Genomic DNA, 13573 nt, shown 5'->3' with positions numbered 1-13573 from the left:
TGTTTGAAATTAGAGGGAAAATGTAACTTCTAATTCTTAGAAATGGAGGGTAATATTTGAGGAAAATAAATATTTGTAATTTGATTTTTCCTGGGTAACTTCCTAGCAAAGCAATTTGTTTTATGGATACACTGGTTATTTGATTAAGAGGAAGGGTTACATGAAAATACATGTTTATAGTTATAAACATGGTTATGGATGAATGTGCCTGGCTTAATAAAATTTATGCAGCTGCAGTTTCCCGGCAATTTTTTCTTTGTTAGAAGACATGATCTGGACAGTTTTCTCACTGATACAGGCAGTCCACATAATTTGCTTATTTTGTAGTTCATCCTTTAAGAAACAATTCTTGCTCTTCGTATGGATATGCCTGTCACTTTCTTCATTTTTTTTCTTACTGCTTCTCTACAGTTTGGCAGATTCCTCCATTATCATCAGACTTGGAAAGTGCTCACATAGGTTGGAAGTAGAGCAGGATAGGGTATGAGTGAGACAGGTTGTTCAGCTTACTCTGTCCTCTGCCCGTGATGGGAAGCAGAGGGATTCCTGTGGCTGCCACAGCCACTCGGCCAAATCAGCAGCTCTCGGCCTGATGGGACATGGTCACAGCATTGGGTGGCAGTAGCTCAACTAGTCTTTCTCAGCTTTTTTACTCAAAACTTTTCACTGCAGCCTCTGTTCCATGCTATTCTGCTTCCCACAGCCTTTTCCTGGGTCCAATTCATGCATAGACTCATGACCATGTATTCCTTTTCCCTTCCTCTCTAGGTTTGAGAGATACTGCTTTAAGATATCAGCTTTGTTTTCCTTCTTGTGAATGATGGTCTATAGCAAAAGTGATAGGTGATGAGGAACAAGTATTTATGCAGGATCTGTCCCAGTGCTTATATTCCTACCTGGGTCTTTTAATCAAGCAGATAAAAAAAATCCTCTTCATAAATACTGCTTCTGCATTTGTTGAGTGAGTAAAACCAGAAGAGCATAGAGTCACAATTGCCCTGTGTCTTGCACCTTCCTGCTGCACCCTTGAATATTGCTCTTTTAGAGGAATGGAAAGCTAGCAGAAAACACAAAAAAATTTATGGACCTGAATAGGTAGCCAAGTTAGATTTAAATAACTTAGAATGGCTTCCCTTACCTGTTACAGTACCTATGAAACTCTGCAGCTGCATCTACTCTGGCGAACAGCCATCAAAGTGGAATGACGTAGGTACATATGTCTTGAAGCATCATTTCCACAGCAGATACTTATATCAAAAATTCACTTTAAAGTATTTATTGTATGTGATTTTCTTTCAGTTAAATCTGTTAAATGAGATTCCTCATAGTAGTCAGATTTTGTGGAAAGTTGTTTAATATTAATGTTCCTTTTTTCTTAGGAAACCATATTTTGTCAAGATAGTTTTCTTCATACCTGATTTGGTAGCAGTCATGCTGAGAGTTTTGATGTTTCCACTCTGGCTTTTTTATTCATGTTGCTTTCAGTGCTTCCTTATTTTAATACAGGTTTGTAGGATTATACTTAATTGATTTGTCACTCAAGGAGAATCAGCACTTCAAGCAATTAAGTGCAGCAAAATACTAGGTAACAAAGACACAAAGATTTTTCTTCTCATCCTAGTTATGAAAAATCCATTACTCATTATCTTACTGTTTTTAAATACTGAAGTACAATTTTCCAACACAATGGCAAAATTGCTTTTGAAACAGAATAAATTGCTTGCCAGTTCAGAGGCTGTATTTTGAAGTCAGACTTACCAAACATGATGGTGCTTATGCTCATTATCTTCACTAGTTGGTGACGCTCTGTATTTGAAAGTACAAAGCTAGGTACCAATTGTGGAAAAAAAACCCCACAAACCCTTATCTTTAATATAATGGTAAACAAATCTTAAAGAAATTACGATTAGAAGATCAATGTATTCTGCAAATATTACCACATTTACGAAATAGATTTAAACATTAAGCATATCTGTGACTGTTTCTCTGTCAAATCTCTCCCATGATTCTCTTGCATTAGTGTGTTCCTCCAAGAAAGATTTTTCCCTGTTTGCTCTGTTACTGTTGTTTATAAGGGATACTATTTTTCAAATCAGGCACTTGTTAACTTTGTATGGAAGTAAAAGGGATGTGTTACTTTGTGATATCTTTGTGAAATCCATTACTGCTGGCAGACTGTGATCTCACTGGGTGGTGTTAAAAATACATCATTAATTGGATGTTCAAGAGCAAAACACAATGCAACATAAAGCTCTCTATTAAAACCGTGATCATGTAATTTACAAATTTAATTAGAAAATATTATAAAAGCATTGAACAGGAGTATGTTTAAACACAGGCCTTTCATATTGGAAGTCTAAGAATAAAGTAATAACCTGAGTTTTTTCTAAGTAATGGTTTTATTACCTGGTGTTGATCTAGTCTGAGAGCAATCAATGTAATTTGGTATAATATGGATGTTAAGCTATAATAACTCCTGTGTTTTGTGAAGAGGAATTTTTGTATAATGTTTTTTCTTAGTCTGGTAATAGTAATGGTAAGAGAAAATATAGTGCTAGATTGTAGTATTAAACTGAACATCAGATACAGCATTTTGCGAACAACATTGTGAAGATTAAGTTTTCACATGTTTATTTTAAACTGGTTTTTGGGGTTTTTTTTTTTTGTTTTTTGTGGGTTTTTTTTGTGTTTTTTTGGTGCGTTTTTCTTGTTTGGTTGGTTTTTTGTTGTGTTTTTTTTTTTTTTTTTTTTTTTTTTTTTTAAGTGGGTGCCCTTAGCAATAATTTGGAAAGCATTTTCCATGCCATATTCTCACATAACTTTCTGGGAACTCCTAACTTTTTATGTTAGCATGGTTTATTTTATTTTGAAACTTTGGTTGTTTTGTGCAGTGTGGTAGAGCTTTTACACCATTTGCAACATTGATGAAGATTTCTTGTCACAAGGCCTAATGTACTTAAAGTTCCAATACTCAGTTGACTTGCACCTGGGTGTGGGAAATGTTTGCTTATTATTATTCCTAATTATGCAATATTTTCTAATCTGGTGTGAGCACATCCCTTAATGGTGTTCCATACCAAGTGATTCCTAGGCAGCGCAGAAATCAGGGCATCACCTGCCAAAGAAAAGAGGGAGTGTCTAGCTCATGACTTGTTAAACCATAGTGTGTTTGGGGCTTTTTGTTCCCCTTCTTTATTAGAGTTTACTTCTAACTATGTTGGTACCAATTTATTATGTAGCCATTGTAAAATATGTGGTGTACCTTTTCAAAATTAATATTCAGTCTCTTGCTTCCTTCCCTCCCTTTCCTGGCATCCAAAAAAGTTAATAACTGCTTTAATATATATTCTGGTATACAATAAAGCTCAACACAGAAAATCTAGGGGCAAAGAAAATGGTTTCATGATTTTGTATTGAATATATATAGAGTTAAAAAAATGGTATTTGTAATATCGCTTTAAAAAAAAAAGTACCATATTTGTCTATGAAGATTTTTGACTGAATACTGTTCAGGGTGCTGCTTTGTCACCAGAACTCCCTCCTGCTCAAGCAAGGAGCCACAGCTACCTACAGCAGCTTGCCCTGGATTGTGTCCAGACAGGTTTTACATGTCTCAAAGGATGGAGGTACTACAATTTCCCTGGACAGCTCATGCCCTGCTCAGTCATCCTCGTGTTAAAAGTGTTTCCTGATGTTGAGATGGCACCTTCTGTCTTTCAGTTTGTGCCTATTGTCTCTAGTCCTGTGACTGGGCGCCACTGAAGAAAGCCTGGCTCAGTCATCTTTGCAACCTCCTTTCAGGTTCATAGCCATTAATAAGATCCTGCTTATGCCTTGTCTTCTTCAGGCTGAACAGTCCCATCTCTCACATTCTTTCCTTGTAGGAGAGATGCTTCAGTCCCCTCATATTTGTCATGGCCATTCACTGGAGTCTATTCAGCGTGGCCATGTCTCTCTTGCACCGGACACTGCTCCAGATGTGGCCTCCCCAGTGCTGAGCTGAGGGGAAGAATGTCCTCCCTTGATGTGCTAGCAGCACTTTGTCTGATGCAGCCCAGGATACTGGTACCTTTCTTTGCAGCAAGGGCACAGTGCTGGTGTCCATCAGGATCCCCAAATTCTTTGCTGCCGGGCTTCTTCCCTGGAGTAGGCCCCAGCATGTAGTGGTGACTGAGGTTGTTCAGGTGCAGACCTTTGCAATTCTTCTTGCTGAGCTTCCTGAGGTTCCCATCAATCTGTTTTTCCAGCCTGTCAAATTTGCACTAGATAGTGGCATGTTCTTCTGGCCCATCATCACTCCTTCTGGTTTTGTGTCATCTGCAAATTTGCTGAGGGTGCATTTTGCCCCATCTTCCACATCATCAATGAAGATGTTAAACAAGACTGAGCCAGTGTAGATCTCTGAGGTACAGTGATCTAGTGTACTGATCTCCAACTAGCCTTTGCACCACTGACCACCCTCTGGACCTGGCCATTACAACAGAATTCAATTCATGTCTCTGTCTGCTCATCCAGCTACTGAACCAGCAGCTTACCTACCAGAATTTTATAGGAGACAGTTTCTGAGACCTTACTGAAGTCCAAGCAGAAATTATCCACTGCTCTTCCCTCATCTACCAGGTCAGTTATTTAATCTTATTAGTTTATTGGATTAATCAAGTAAGACTTTCCTTTGGTGAAGCCATGCTGACTACTCCTCTGCTCTATCACCTTCCTAGGGATTGTGGTGAGACTGGAAGGTATGGGCAGGTTCCGTGGGTCCTTCTTCTTGCCCTTCTTGAAAGTAGTAGTGGCATTTTCTTTCCTCCAATCTTTAGTCACTTCTCCCAGTTGCCATGATTGATCAAAGATTATTGGGAGTGACTTTGCAATGATGTCTGACAGGTTCCTCAGCACTTGTGCATGCATCCCATCAGAGCCCATAGGCTTTTTTAAATATTTTTACATATAAATGTAATATTATACTAATAATATATATATTATCACATATTACATATATTTTATTTTATATATATGTAATATTATACTATAATAAATAAATATATTCACATTCAGTTTGCTTAAGTGTTCCCTGACTCATCTTCCTTGCTTTAGGCTTTTTTCCTGTTCTCTGAGACCTAGGACTCTTGAAAGTCAGTCTTGCTAATCAAGAGTGAAGCAAAGAAGGCATCCAGTACCACAGCCTTTTCTGTGTCCTGTGTAACTATATCCCATCTTATTCAATGAGACCCCATTTTCCATAGTCTTCCTTATCTCACCTACATACTTAAAAACTTCTTGTCTTTGACATCCCTGGCTGGATTCAATTACATTTGGCTATAGCTTCCTTAGCTTTGTCCCTGGAAGCTTGGACAGTGTTTTTGTATTTCCCCAGCTTACATATATTTATTTCTACCTTCTGTGCACTTAATTTTTTGTCCAGGTTTGGACAGCTCCTTGTTTGTCCAGTCAGAGCCATCCCATTGGATGGGAATTTCGTGAATGTGGAGTAGCTGATCCTTGAATACTAAACAGCTTTTTTAAAGCCCCTCTTCTCCCTAAGACCTTGTTCCATAGGAATCTTTCAAGCACTTCTTGCAAAGGCCAAATCCATTCTGAATTTCAGGGTTGTGAGCTACTTGCTACCTTCCCCCCTGCTCTCAGGGTCTTGAACTTCACCATCTTATGGTCACTGCAGTCAAGGCTGTATTGGCCTTCACATCCCTAGTGAGCCCCTCCTTGCTTGGTGAGTATGAAGTTCAGCAGAGCATCTTGTCTTATGGGCTCCTCCCGAGTAAATTAGAGGAGGAAGTTGTTGTCGAAGTGCTGCAGGACCCTCCAGGATTGTCTATGTTCTTTTTTGTTGTTCCTCCAGATACCAGGGTGATGGAGGTTCACCATGAAGACTAGGGCTTGAGAATGTGAAGCTGCTCCTCTGTCTGTAAAGGGCCTCACCCACATGCATTTCCTGTTCAGGTAGTCTCTAGCAGACACCTACTAAAATGTTGCCTTTACCTGTTCTTTCTTTGCTTTTAACCCAGAAGCTCTCAGTTGCCTCCTCCTCCATCCCTAGGCAGAGCTGCATGCACTCCAGCTGCTCACTCGCATAAAGGGAATGTATTTCCAGTTTCGTTAATTACTATTTTTATATGGTTTGGATTTAGGTTGCTTTGGAGAAAATGGGACAGTCCCAGGATTAACCTTGTAAGAGATGACTTTAAATACAGCTTCATAAAAATTAAACTTACTAATTCTGAGTGACAGTGCATCTTCTTTCAATCATCTTCCCAGAGGTATTAAAGTATGAAATGAGTAAGTTAGTCAATTTGCATGCACTTAGGGGAATTTTCTTACTGAATATTCCAGTGTTTTGTCTTAGCTTAAACAGCATTCCACATATGTAAAATTAAAGTGGATAATAGTTTCTGGGGAGGAAAGGACCACTGTTAGACAACTTAATGTTGTTTACATGAGTCCCACAGGCAAATCTTGACTCACTGAATCTTTTTGTGTAGAATTTTAAGACTAACTGCAATGTTTTCATAATTAAAACTGAGATCCTGATGAGTGTTGTAGAAAGTGAAGCTCAAAGGCCTGCACACACAAGAAAAGACATCAGGAAACAGGTTGAAAAAGCACATGGAAATATAAAAGTCTGTACTTCAGCCATTTGTGTCCGCTATAAGCCTTGCAAAATAACTTGTGTTTACCAAAATCTTTCGGAGAATCCTTTGAGAAGTAGGAAGTTGCAACTTTGTATGCACAGATTATATAAAAACTAAGAATTTCCTGGAATGATTTATGCTGTGATTGACAATGATTGCAGGCTTTTTGCTGTGTTACACAATTTTAACTAAAATCAGAATGTTTTGTTAATGTATGAAAAAAAAATGCATGAGATGATGAGATGAAAATATCTCCTTAATAAAATTCCATATGGCAAAAATTAACTTGTTAGTCTAAGAGATTCCCAGTAATAAAAAGTGATGTATTGGCTATTCATGTAGTGCTTTTTTCTCATTTTGTCAGGTACCAAGTGGAAGATGAGTCCTCTCATTTGGATGAAATGCCACTAATGATGTCAGAAGAAGGCTTTGAAAATGATGAGAGTGATTACCATACTTTACCAAGAGCCAGAATTTCTCAGAGAAGAAGAGGCTTAGAATGGTTTATCTGTGGCGGCTGGAAGTTCCTTTGCACTAGGTTTGTCAAACACTAGCACTTTTAATTAAACTTTTTAACAAATTAAAGCAATAGTAACTTTGTATTGTGTGATGTGTGCAGAATACAGAACACAGAATAATTTGCTTGTCATGAATCTTTTGATTTATTTGCCTGCATTTTCCCTATCAGGATATTGCTGGCTATTAAAAACCATTCTGAGGAGCTGATGCTGATGTGCTTTTCCTGTCTGCCCTGCTGACTTGCAAGAGAGATCATGAGCTAAAATTGTATTAATCTGAGGTCCATAATTTGGCATGTAATCATGGTTCTCACTTCACTCAAAACTACATCAGGATTGAGGAGTTAAATTTGTGTTAATAATGTGTTAGGTTTACAGTATATATAAATTTATTGATGTTGCTGTAAGGAAAAAGCAAATTCCTCAATTAATGATTAGTTAACCCTTCAACTTTAAAGGTTAAAATATAAGTGTAACTGGTGGTCTTGGAGCAAATGGCAACTGCAGTTAGCTCTTGTGATTTGGTTCTTACTTAGAAACTTTCTGTGCCAGACTCTGCTCTTTGTAAATACCTTAGAATAGTAATTTTCTGATGAAGTTTTAGCAAAACTTTTAAGTAGAGAAATTGCTGCTATTATTAGGATCTTCCTTTTTCTATAATTTGGAGTGATAAAATCTAAGAATCAGTAAAATAAAGTGAATGAAGCATTTTCAGTGAATTTAAATGACGAATGCTTTCTTTGGCAGATGTTTTGAGAACCGATTTAGATAGAAGTCTTCACAGCTGGTTTTCATGGTGCTTTAAAAGGCCTGTTGTTTTACCTAAGCAAAGCTGTGTTTGTACACCTTCAGTTTTTTGAAATAATTGTTACAAAGCTTTAAAAACATTATTTGTTGATATCTGTTTTATATAATGATTTAACAAAAACTTATGGTTTATTAATTTTATTATAGGGATTAAGTGTTTGGAAGGTAGAAGGAAGTAAGGTAGAAAAGTTTACCGAAGTAGTGTTTGTATATGTAAATGGATTTTGGAAGCAGCATTTCTGGTACAGACCTACATTTTAGCTGTTAATAAAAACAAAAGTATTTAAAGAAGTTGTTAATCTTTTGGACATGTCTTAAAATATAGATACCTTTCAAACAATATACTTTTGTGTGAGTTAGTTTTGTAAGTATTAGTGATTATTAGTTGCTGTGGTTATATTCCTGTAAGTTTCGTGAAAACAGGTGGATCAGTAAAATCTGCACCCTGATATGGAATTTACAGTGTTTGGATAGAGACAGACAATATCAAGGTGAGTTTGTTGGAGCTAATTAAAAAATATAAGAGAATGTCACAAGAAATGGTCATTAGTGCTGAAGATTGCAAAATTTCATGTTCCTGCTTGCTTTTTAAAATTGAGAGGTACTCAGCTTTCAAGGCTAGAAACATTCAAACCTGTTCTTTAAATTACTTGAGTCGTATTTGTGATGGATTTTTGAGAAGGAAAAGAAAAAGGAAATTGCATTATGTATTTTTTTTATTTTGCTATGCTCTATACATATTTTACTGCGAATATGTGTGTAAAAAGAAAAGTCTTCACTAAGAAAGAGGCTTTAGTGGAGTATGACTTCTGCTTTGCTAATTTTTTCAACTGAATTCAGACACAATAAAGAGTCCATTTGGTCTTGCATTTATACCTACAGACATTTTAATCACATTAGTGTTCTCTGTACTAGAACATTGTAGTAGATAATTTTCATTTTTAATGGAAAAAATAATAAAAAAATTACCATCAGATTCTAGCAGAAGCTTGAAAATTCAGTTTACTATTAGGAGATGGAGGATATTCCCACAGGAAAGCTGCAGATGCCTGTGTAGATGAGGTAGGGAAAAAGATGTGGGAGGAAGGTGAATCCCATGGTATCTTATCTACTAGTCCAGTTGGGGTGGATAGAAACCTCCTCTTGGTTGAGCATTTCTGAGTGAGTATGTAAATACCTGTCGTTGTAGTAGGGAGATTTCATCTGGGCTGAGAGCGTTATTGAGGCTTTGATAAAAATCAGGGATGTGCAGTCAGTGTAAGTTATTCTTTTTAATGGTTTCTCATTATAATAGCACTTTAAAAATTTTTGCTGGGGCCCACAGAATAGTTGAATTTTTGAAATGTCAATTTGCAGTTGATAAGGTTACCTAGGATCATGCAAAAAATCGTGCAGGAAACTTGGAAGCTACTGTATTCTCACACCTGCAGTATTTGCTTACACGGTGTAGAAGAATTAGTTACAGTGTTTTTATGGAGTGTGAAGTATTAGTTAGGGATACATATGTATGTTGATGCCTACACATTTGAATTGGAGATGAGAATGTGAGAAAATAATTTTCATGTATGTTGCTATATTCATGTTAAATGAGCAACTGAAACTTATTTCCAGGGGACAAACAGGGTTCTTTTAAGTAAGATTAATGTAATTTTAATCTAATGTAAGATTAAATCAGTTTGAGACCTGTTCAGTTAAATAGAATTTAAAATGTCACCCTATTTTTATGGAAATATGTACCCCATACCTGCATCTGAGTGAGGTTGAAATCTAGAATTTCTTTTTGTACTTTAAATCAAATTGTAAATTTTTCTAAGCTATGACAGAAAGATGAGCACAATAAAAGACTGGGCATTATTCTGGAGCCGAGATCAGGGGGCCCCTGATTTCTTTCGGGTTCTCAATGAAAGTCTTGTGTTTGTGTTCAAAATCACTTTACATGTTGCAAACAAACAAAAACCCTCATACCCAGGAGGGGTTTTTGTCCATCTCACATTGTTAGGATTAATCTCATTTTTGTGAGAGGAAGCTTTCCATCTCTTTGCAGCTTTAGAGTATTATATTCTATACATTTTTGTTGCTACTTCACAAACTGTTACTCTTCAGTCTAAAAAATGTCACCTTCTTTGCAGAAGCACATATGGAAGATTTGACAAAGTTCTATGTACTTGAAAAATTATTTTATAAAAATCTTTTATTCAGCTTTTATAAGCTGAATATATAAGTTTTCTAAACTTCAGTTTAGACAATAGACTTGTGGATCAGATCTGAATGGTGTGAACTTTATTTGCAAATCTCCAACTCTTTAAAGAGTTTTTACATTTGCAAAAAAAAAAAATCATAATTAAATCAAATGTTGTCTTTGATTTTGAACAAACTGAAGACTTAATTCAACCAATATAACTTTTCACTTCAGAAACTGCTTATTTCTTTCTTTCATAGCACAGTTAAAAGAAACTTTGTGATATAGCAGCTGTTTTGTGGTTGTAATCATTTCCCCTTTAACTTACAAATTCTCTTCAAGCTTGTGAAATTATAATGCACATAGATCAATACTCTGGAGCTCTTTGGGCTGGATTGATTTCTTTCTCATGAGATTTACATTCCACTTGTTATCAAAAAACACTTTGTCCCTATGAAAATGGTGCCATTGAATGGCATTTCCATATGAAGTGAAGGGGATATCAAATGCTCGGATTAATTTGGGCTCTAAGATGGCCTGTACGCTTTCAATTAATCTGCAACGCATTTGTTATGCAGAAGCATGGGAAAATGCTGATCTTTTGAGAATGACATGACCACTGTGTTGCTTTTGGCCTGATTACTGAAGCTACCTGTTGAGTACAATAATTACAGTATGTTTTCTTTGCAGAACTAGTTTCTGCTACTTAAAACCTAATAAGGAAAAGCTGACCCTTGCAGACAATATAGAGCTTTTATATTATCTTTCCATTCTGATGAAAATGCTGTTTTGTGAAAGATACTGGCAGTTAAGCTTGTAGGATAAAAGTAATGAAAAGAGAAAATAAAAAAAGCCTTTATTGTTAGAGCTGCAGAGTCAGTTGAGACTTTTACTTTAGCTTTTGACTTGTAGAGATACGCTCTATTTATGAAAACGTTAAGGGTTCTTATTTAACAATTACTCCAGGTTTTGGTTTGTTGGTTGGGAATTTTATTGGTTGGTGGGTTTTTGTTGTTGTTTTTAATTTAAATATGGTATTGGTTACTGATATGAAGACAGTGGTTATTGTTCCTCCACATAAAAATAATACGTTAGAAAGCAGATTAGTAAAATGCTATTTAATAGATATGCCTTGAAATTCTTTTATAAATTCGGTTGTTTTTCATATATACAGTCTGTTATATTGATACAGGCAACACAGCTTGCAACTATCTTAAGGAAAAGGCTTGCTGTGCATGTGTTGAATTTTCTAGGCAAGGGCATTTGAAATGCAAACTTAAATCAGTAAGCAAGGATGCACTTTATAATTTTTTTATTGCTGAATCCCTATCATAATATATGATTTTACATAAGAATCCAGAAAAATCTGAAGTATGTCTCGATCATGCTACATCTTATGTTATGTTTCTAGGCTATTTGAAGCTTTCGTTTATCATACAAATTTACTGGGTACAGAAAGCCAGTGAAAGGGTCTACACCCTTGGTCAAAAATATGTTCTGTATAGGAGAATGTTAATTCAAGTACAGATTAGAAATGTGTTGGATGTTGATAATCTGAGTCACAAAAATTTTGGATAGACTTAGTTGGTGTTAGATTTTCAAATTAATATAAATTGATTAGGATTTCTGAGGCCAGCATATTCACCTTGTGTTCTCTCTGTGATAAAGCAGTAATTGCTGCTGAGACTGTAAATAGCAGAATCTGATTTCTATTTTTATGGTAGTAAAGCTCATCTGAACCATGACAATATTGATTTGGGTATACCTGTAATATTTTCATCATCGTGACTTCTCACATATGTGAATTTGAATATTGTTGGCTCCCTGTCAATCAAATCCCTTTTATCAAAGGTATCACAGTTGTTTCCCAGTCAGACATGACTCTTGTGTTTGTATTTTTTGTCATTTGCTAAACTAATGATTATGAGGGTGTCTGCTGAGCTGTAGCAAAAAAAGTAGTTTCAAGTTGGGGAGACTCCGTGGCAAGGAAGGCAGCCTAATTGTGTTGCTTTAGGTGAATATTTAATTTTAGCAGTAGAGAAATCCTTAGTGTCTGAGGAAATGATTCTACAAAAGAGACTGTGCCTAATCAAATATTCAGTCTGTTTACAGTTCAAATTCAAAAACTGATTGAACAATGCAGGATTTCAAAGATTGTCAGGGAATTTCTGTCTGCCGAACTGTAGGCAGAGCTGTCATGCTTGCTCATTTTCTCCAGGAAAACATTCTTTTCCTTGGAACTTTTTTCCTACAGATCTGTCTTTATATTTCTCACTGTATAACCAAACTGGCTCTTCTGTCTCCATTCCCCTGCCCTGGAAACTAACGAATTTAAAGTTTTAATGCCATGAGCAGTTTTATCAAAAAATCCAAGTTGGCACTGAAAGGAATCATTCTGCCTTCTGCTGCAAACATATAATCTGCATTGTTTAAACTATTTTGACAGTTTATAAGATTTTTAAAGGTTGGGGATGGATATAACAGAAAATAATCCCCTTTTATTCTGCATTAGTTTACAGCTGGATTGATTTGCAGGCCTGGTTTTCCCATGCAGTTGCATGAGTATTTGTTTCTGCAGCAGCAGGATCTGTTCACAGCCATTAAAATGATTGTGGAATCACGAAATAGAAAGACTGATGTTCATTTGCTTTAAAGACAAGTTTAAGTAATAATATTTCTGATTTGTATGTTACTAAATAGCAGGCCTGAATTTTGAAAGTTGAATTAACACCGTTACAATTATTGTGATAGAATAATTATTTGTCACTATTTTAAAGTGACTGGGAAAAGCTCATGAAAAGACATTTCATTTTTGTAACAAAAATAAAATGCATATTTACGTCTATCCCATAGTAAGAGTTTCAGGGAGAAAATCTTGAGTCCAGCATTTAAAATTGAAGTATTTTAAAGGTCAGCTTGTGTGTATTGATGTAGTGGTATTTCCATAACAAATTATTGTTACTTTGAGTAATTTTGCTAGTGGCATAACCTTTAATTTTCTTTAAAAAGAACTAACAACTTTGAATTCTATTCTTTGGCAAAATTATTTTGTAATAAGCACGTGATGATGTACACTACACACAAGAGCACTTTAATAGGTATTGTGGCAATGTCAGCTAACTATCAGCCGTCCTTCCCTGAAGTATTTGTGTGTTTCATGATTCTGTAATTCTGAATAAACAAATTAGGAAATGACCTTAAGAGGTTTCCAGTCGATTCCTTGCCTCTACAGAATGAATTATATCTATCACTGATGTCTGATCTAACCACATCTTAGAGATCTGCAGCAATTCCAGCCTCCTTAAGTGTCTCTTCCCACCCTTGTCATTAAAAGAGTTTACTCAATATCTGTCCATGTCGTGCCCACCCTGCTTATTGATTTGCCACAGTTGAAAGTCTGTCATTAGTTAATAATGGTGGACCTA

At 36.0% G+C, this 13573-nt stretch overlaps 1 protein-coding gene across 2 annotated transcripts in view; it reads left to right on the top strand.

The window, feature by feature from the left end:
• ATP9B (ATPase phospholipid transporting 9B) overlaps window positions 1-13573 on the top strand; it is a 147403-nt gene that overhangs the window by 7953 nt on the left and 125877 nt on the right. For both annotated transcript variants that reach the window (XM_014877770.2, XM_014877762.2), the window contains exon 2: window positions 7009-7182. In XM_014877770.2, the coding sequence (XP_014733256.2) occupies window positions 7009-7182 (174 nt within the window). The remainder of the gene's footprint in view (window positions 1-7008; window positions 7183-13573) is intronic.

Source organism: Sturnus vulgaris, chromosome 1, assembly GCF_052056855.1.
Source record: "Sturnus vulgaris isolate bStuVul1 chromosome 1, bStuVul1.hap1, whole genome shotgun sequence".
NCBI classification, from domain to species: domain Eukaryota; kingdom Metazoa; phylum Chordata; class Aves; order Passeriformes; family Sturnidae; genus Sturnus; species Sturnus vulgaris.
The sequence above is the reverse complement of the archived record's forward strand: the minus strand, read 5'-3'. Positions and strand labels throughout refer to the sequence as shown.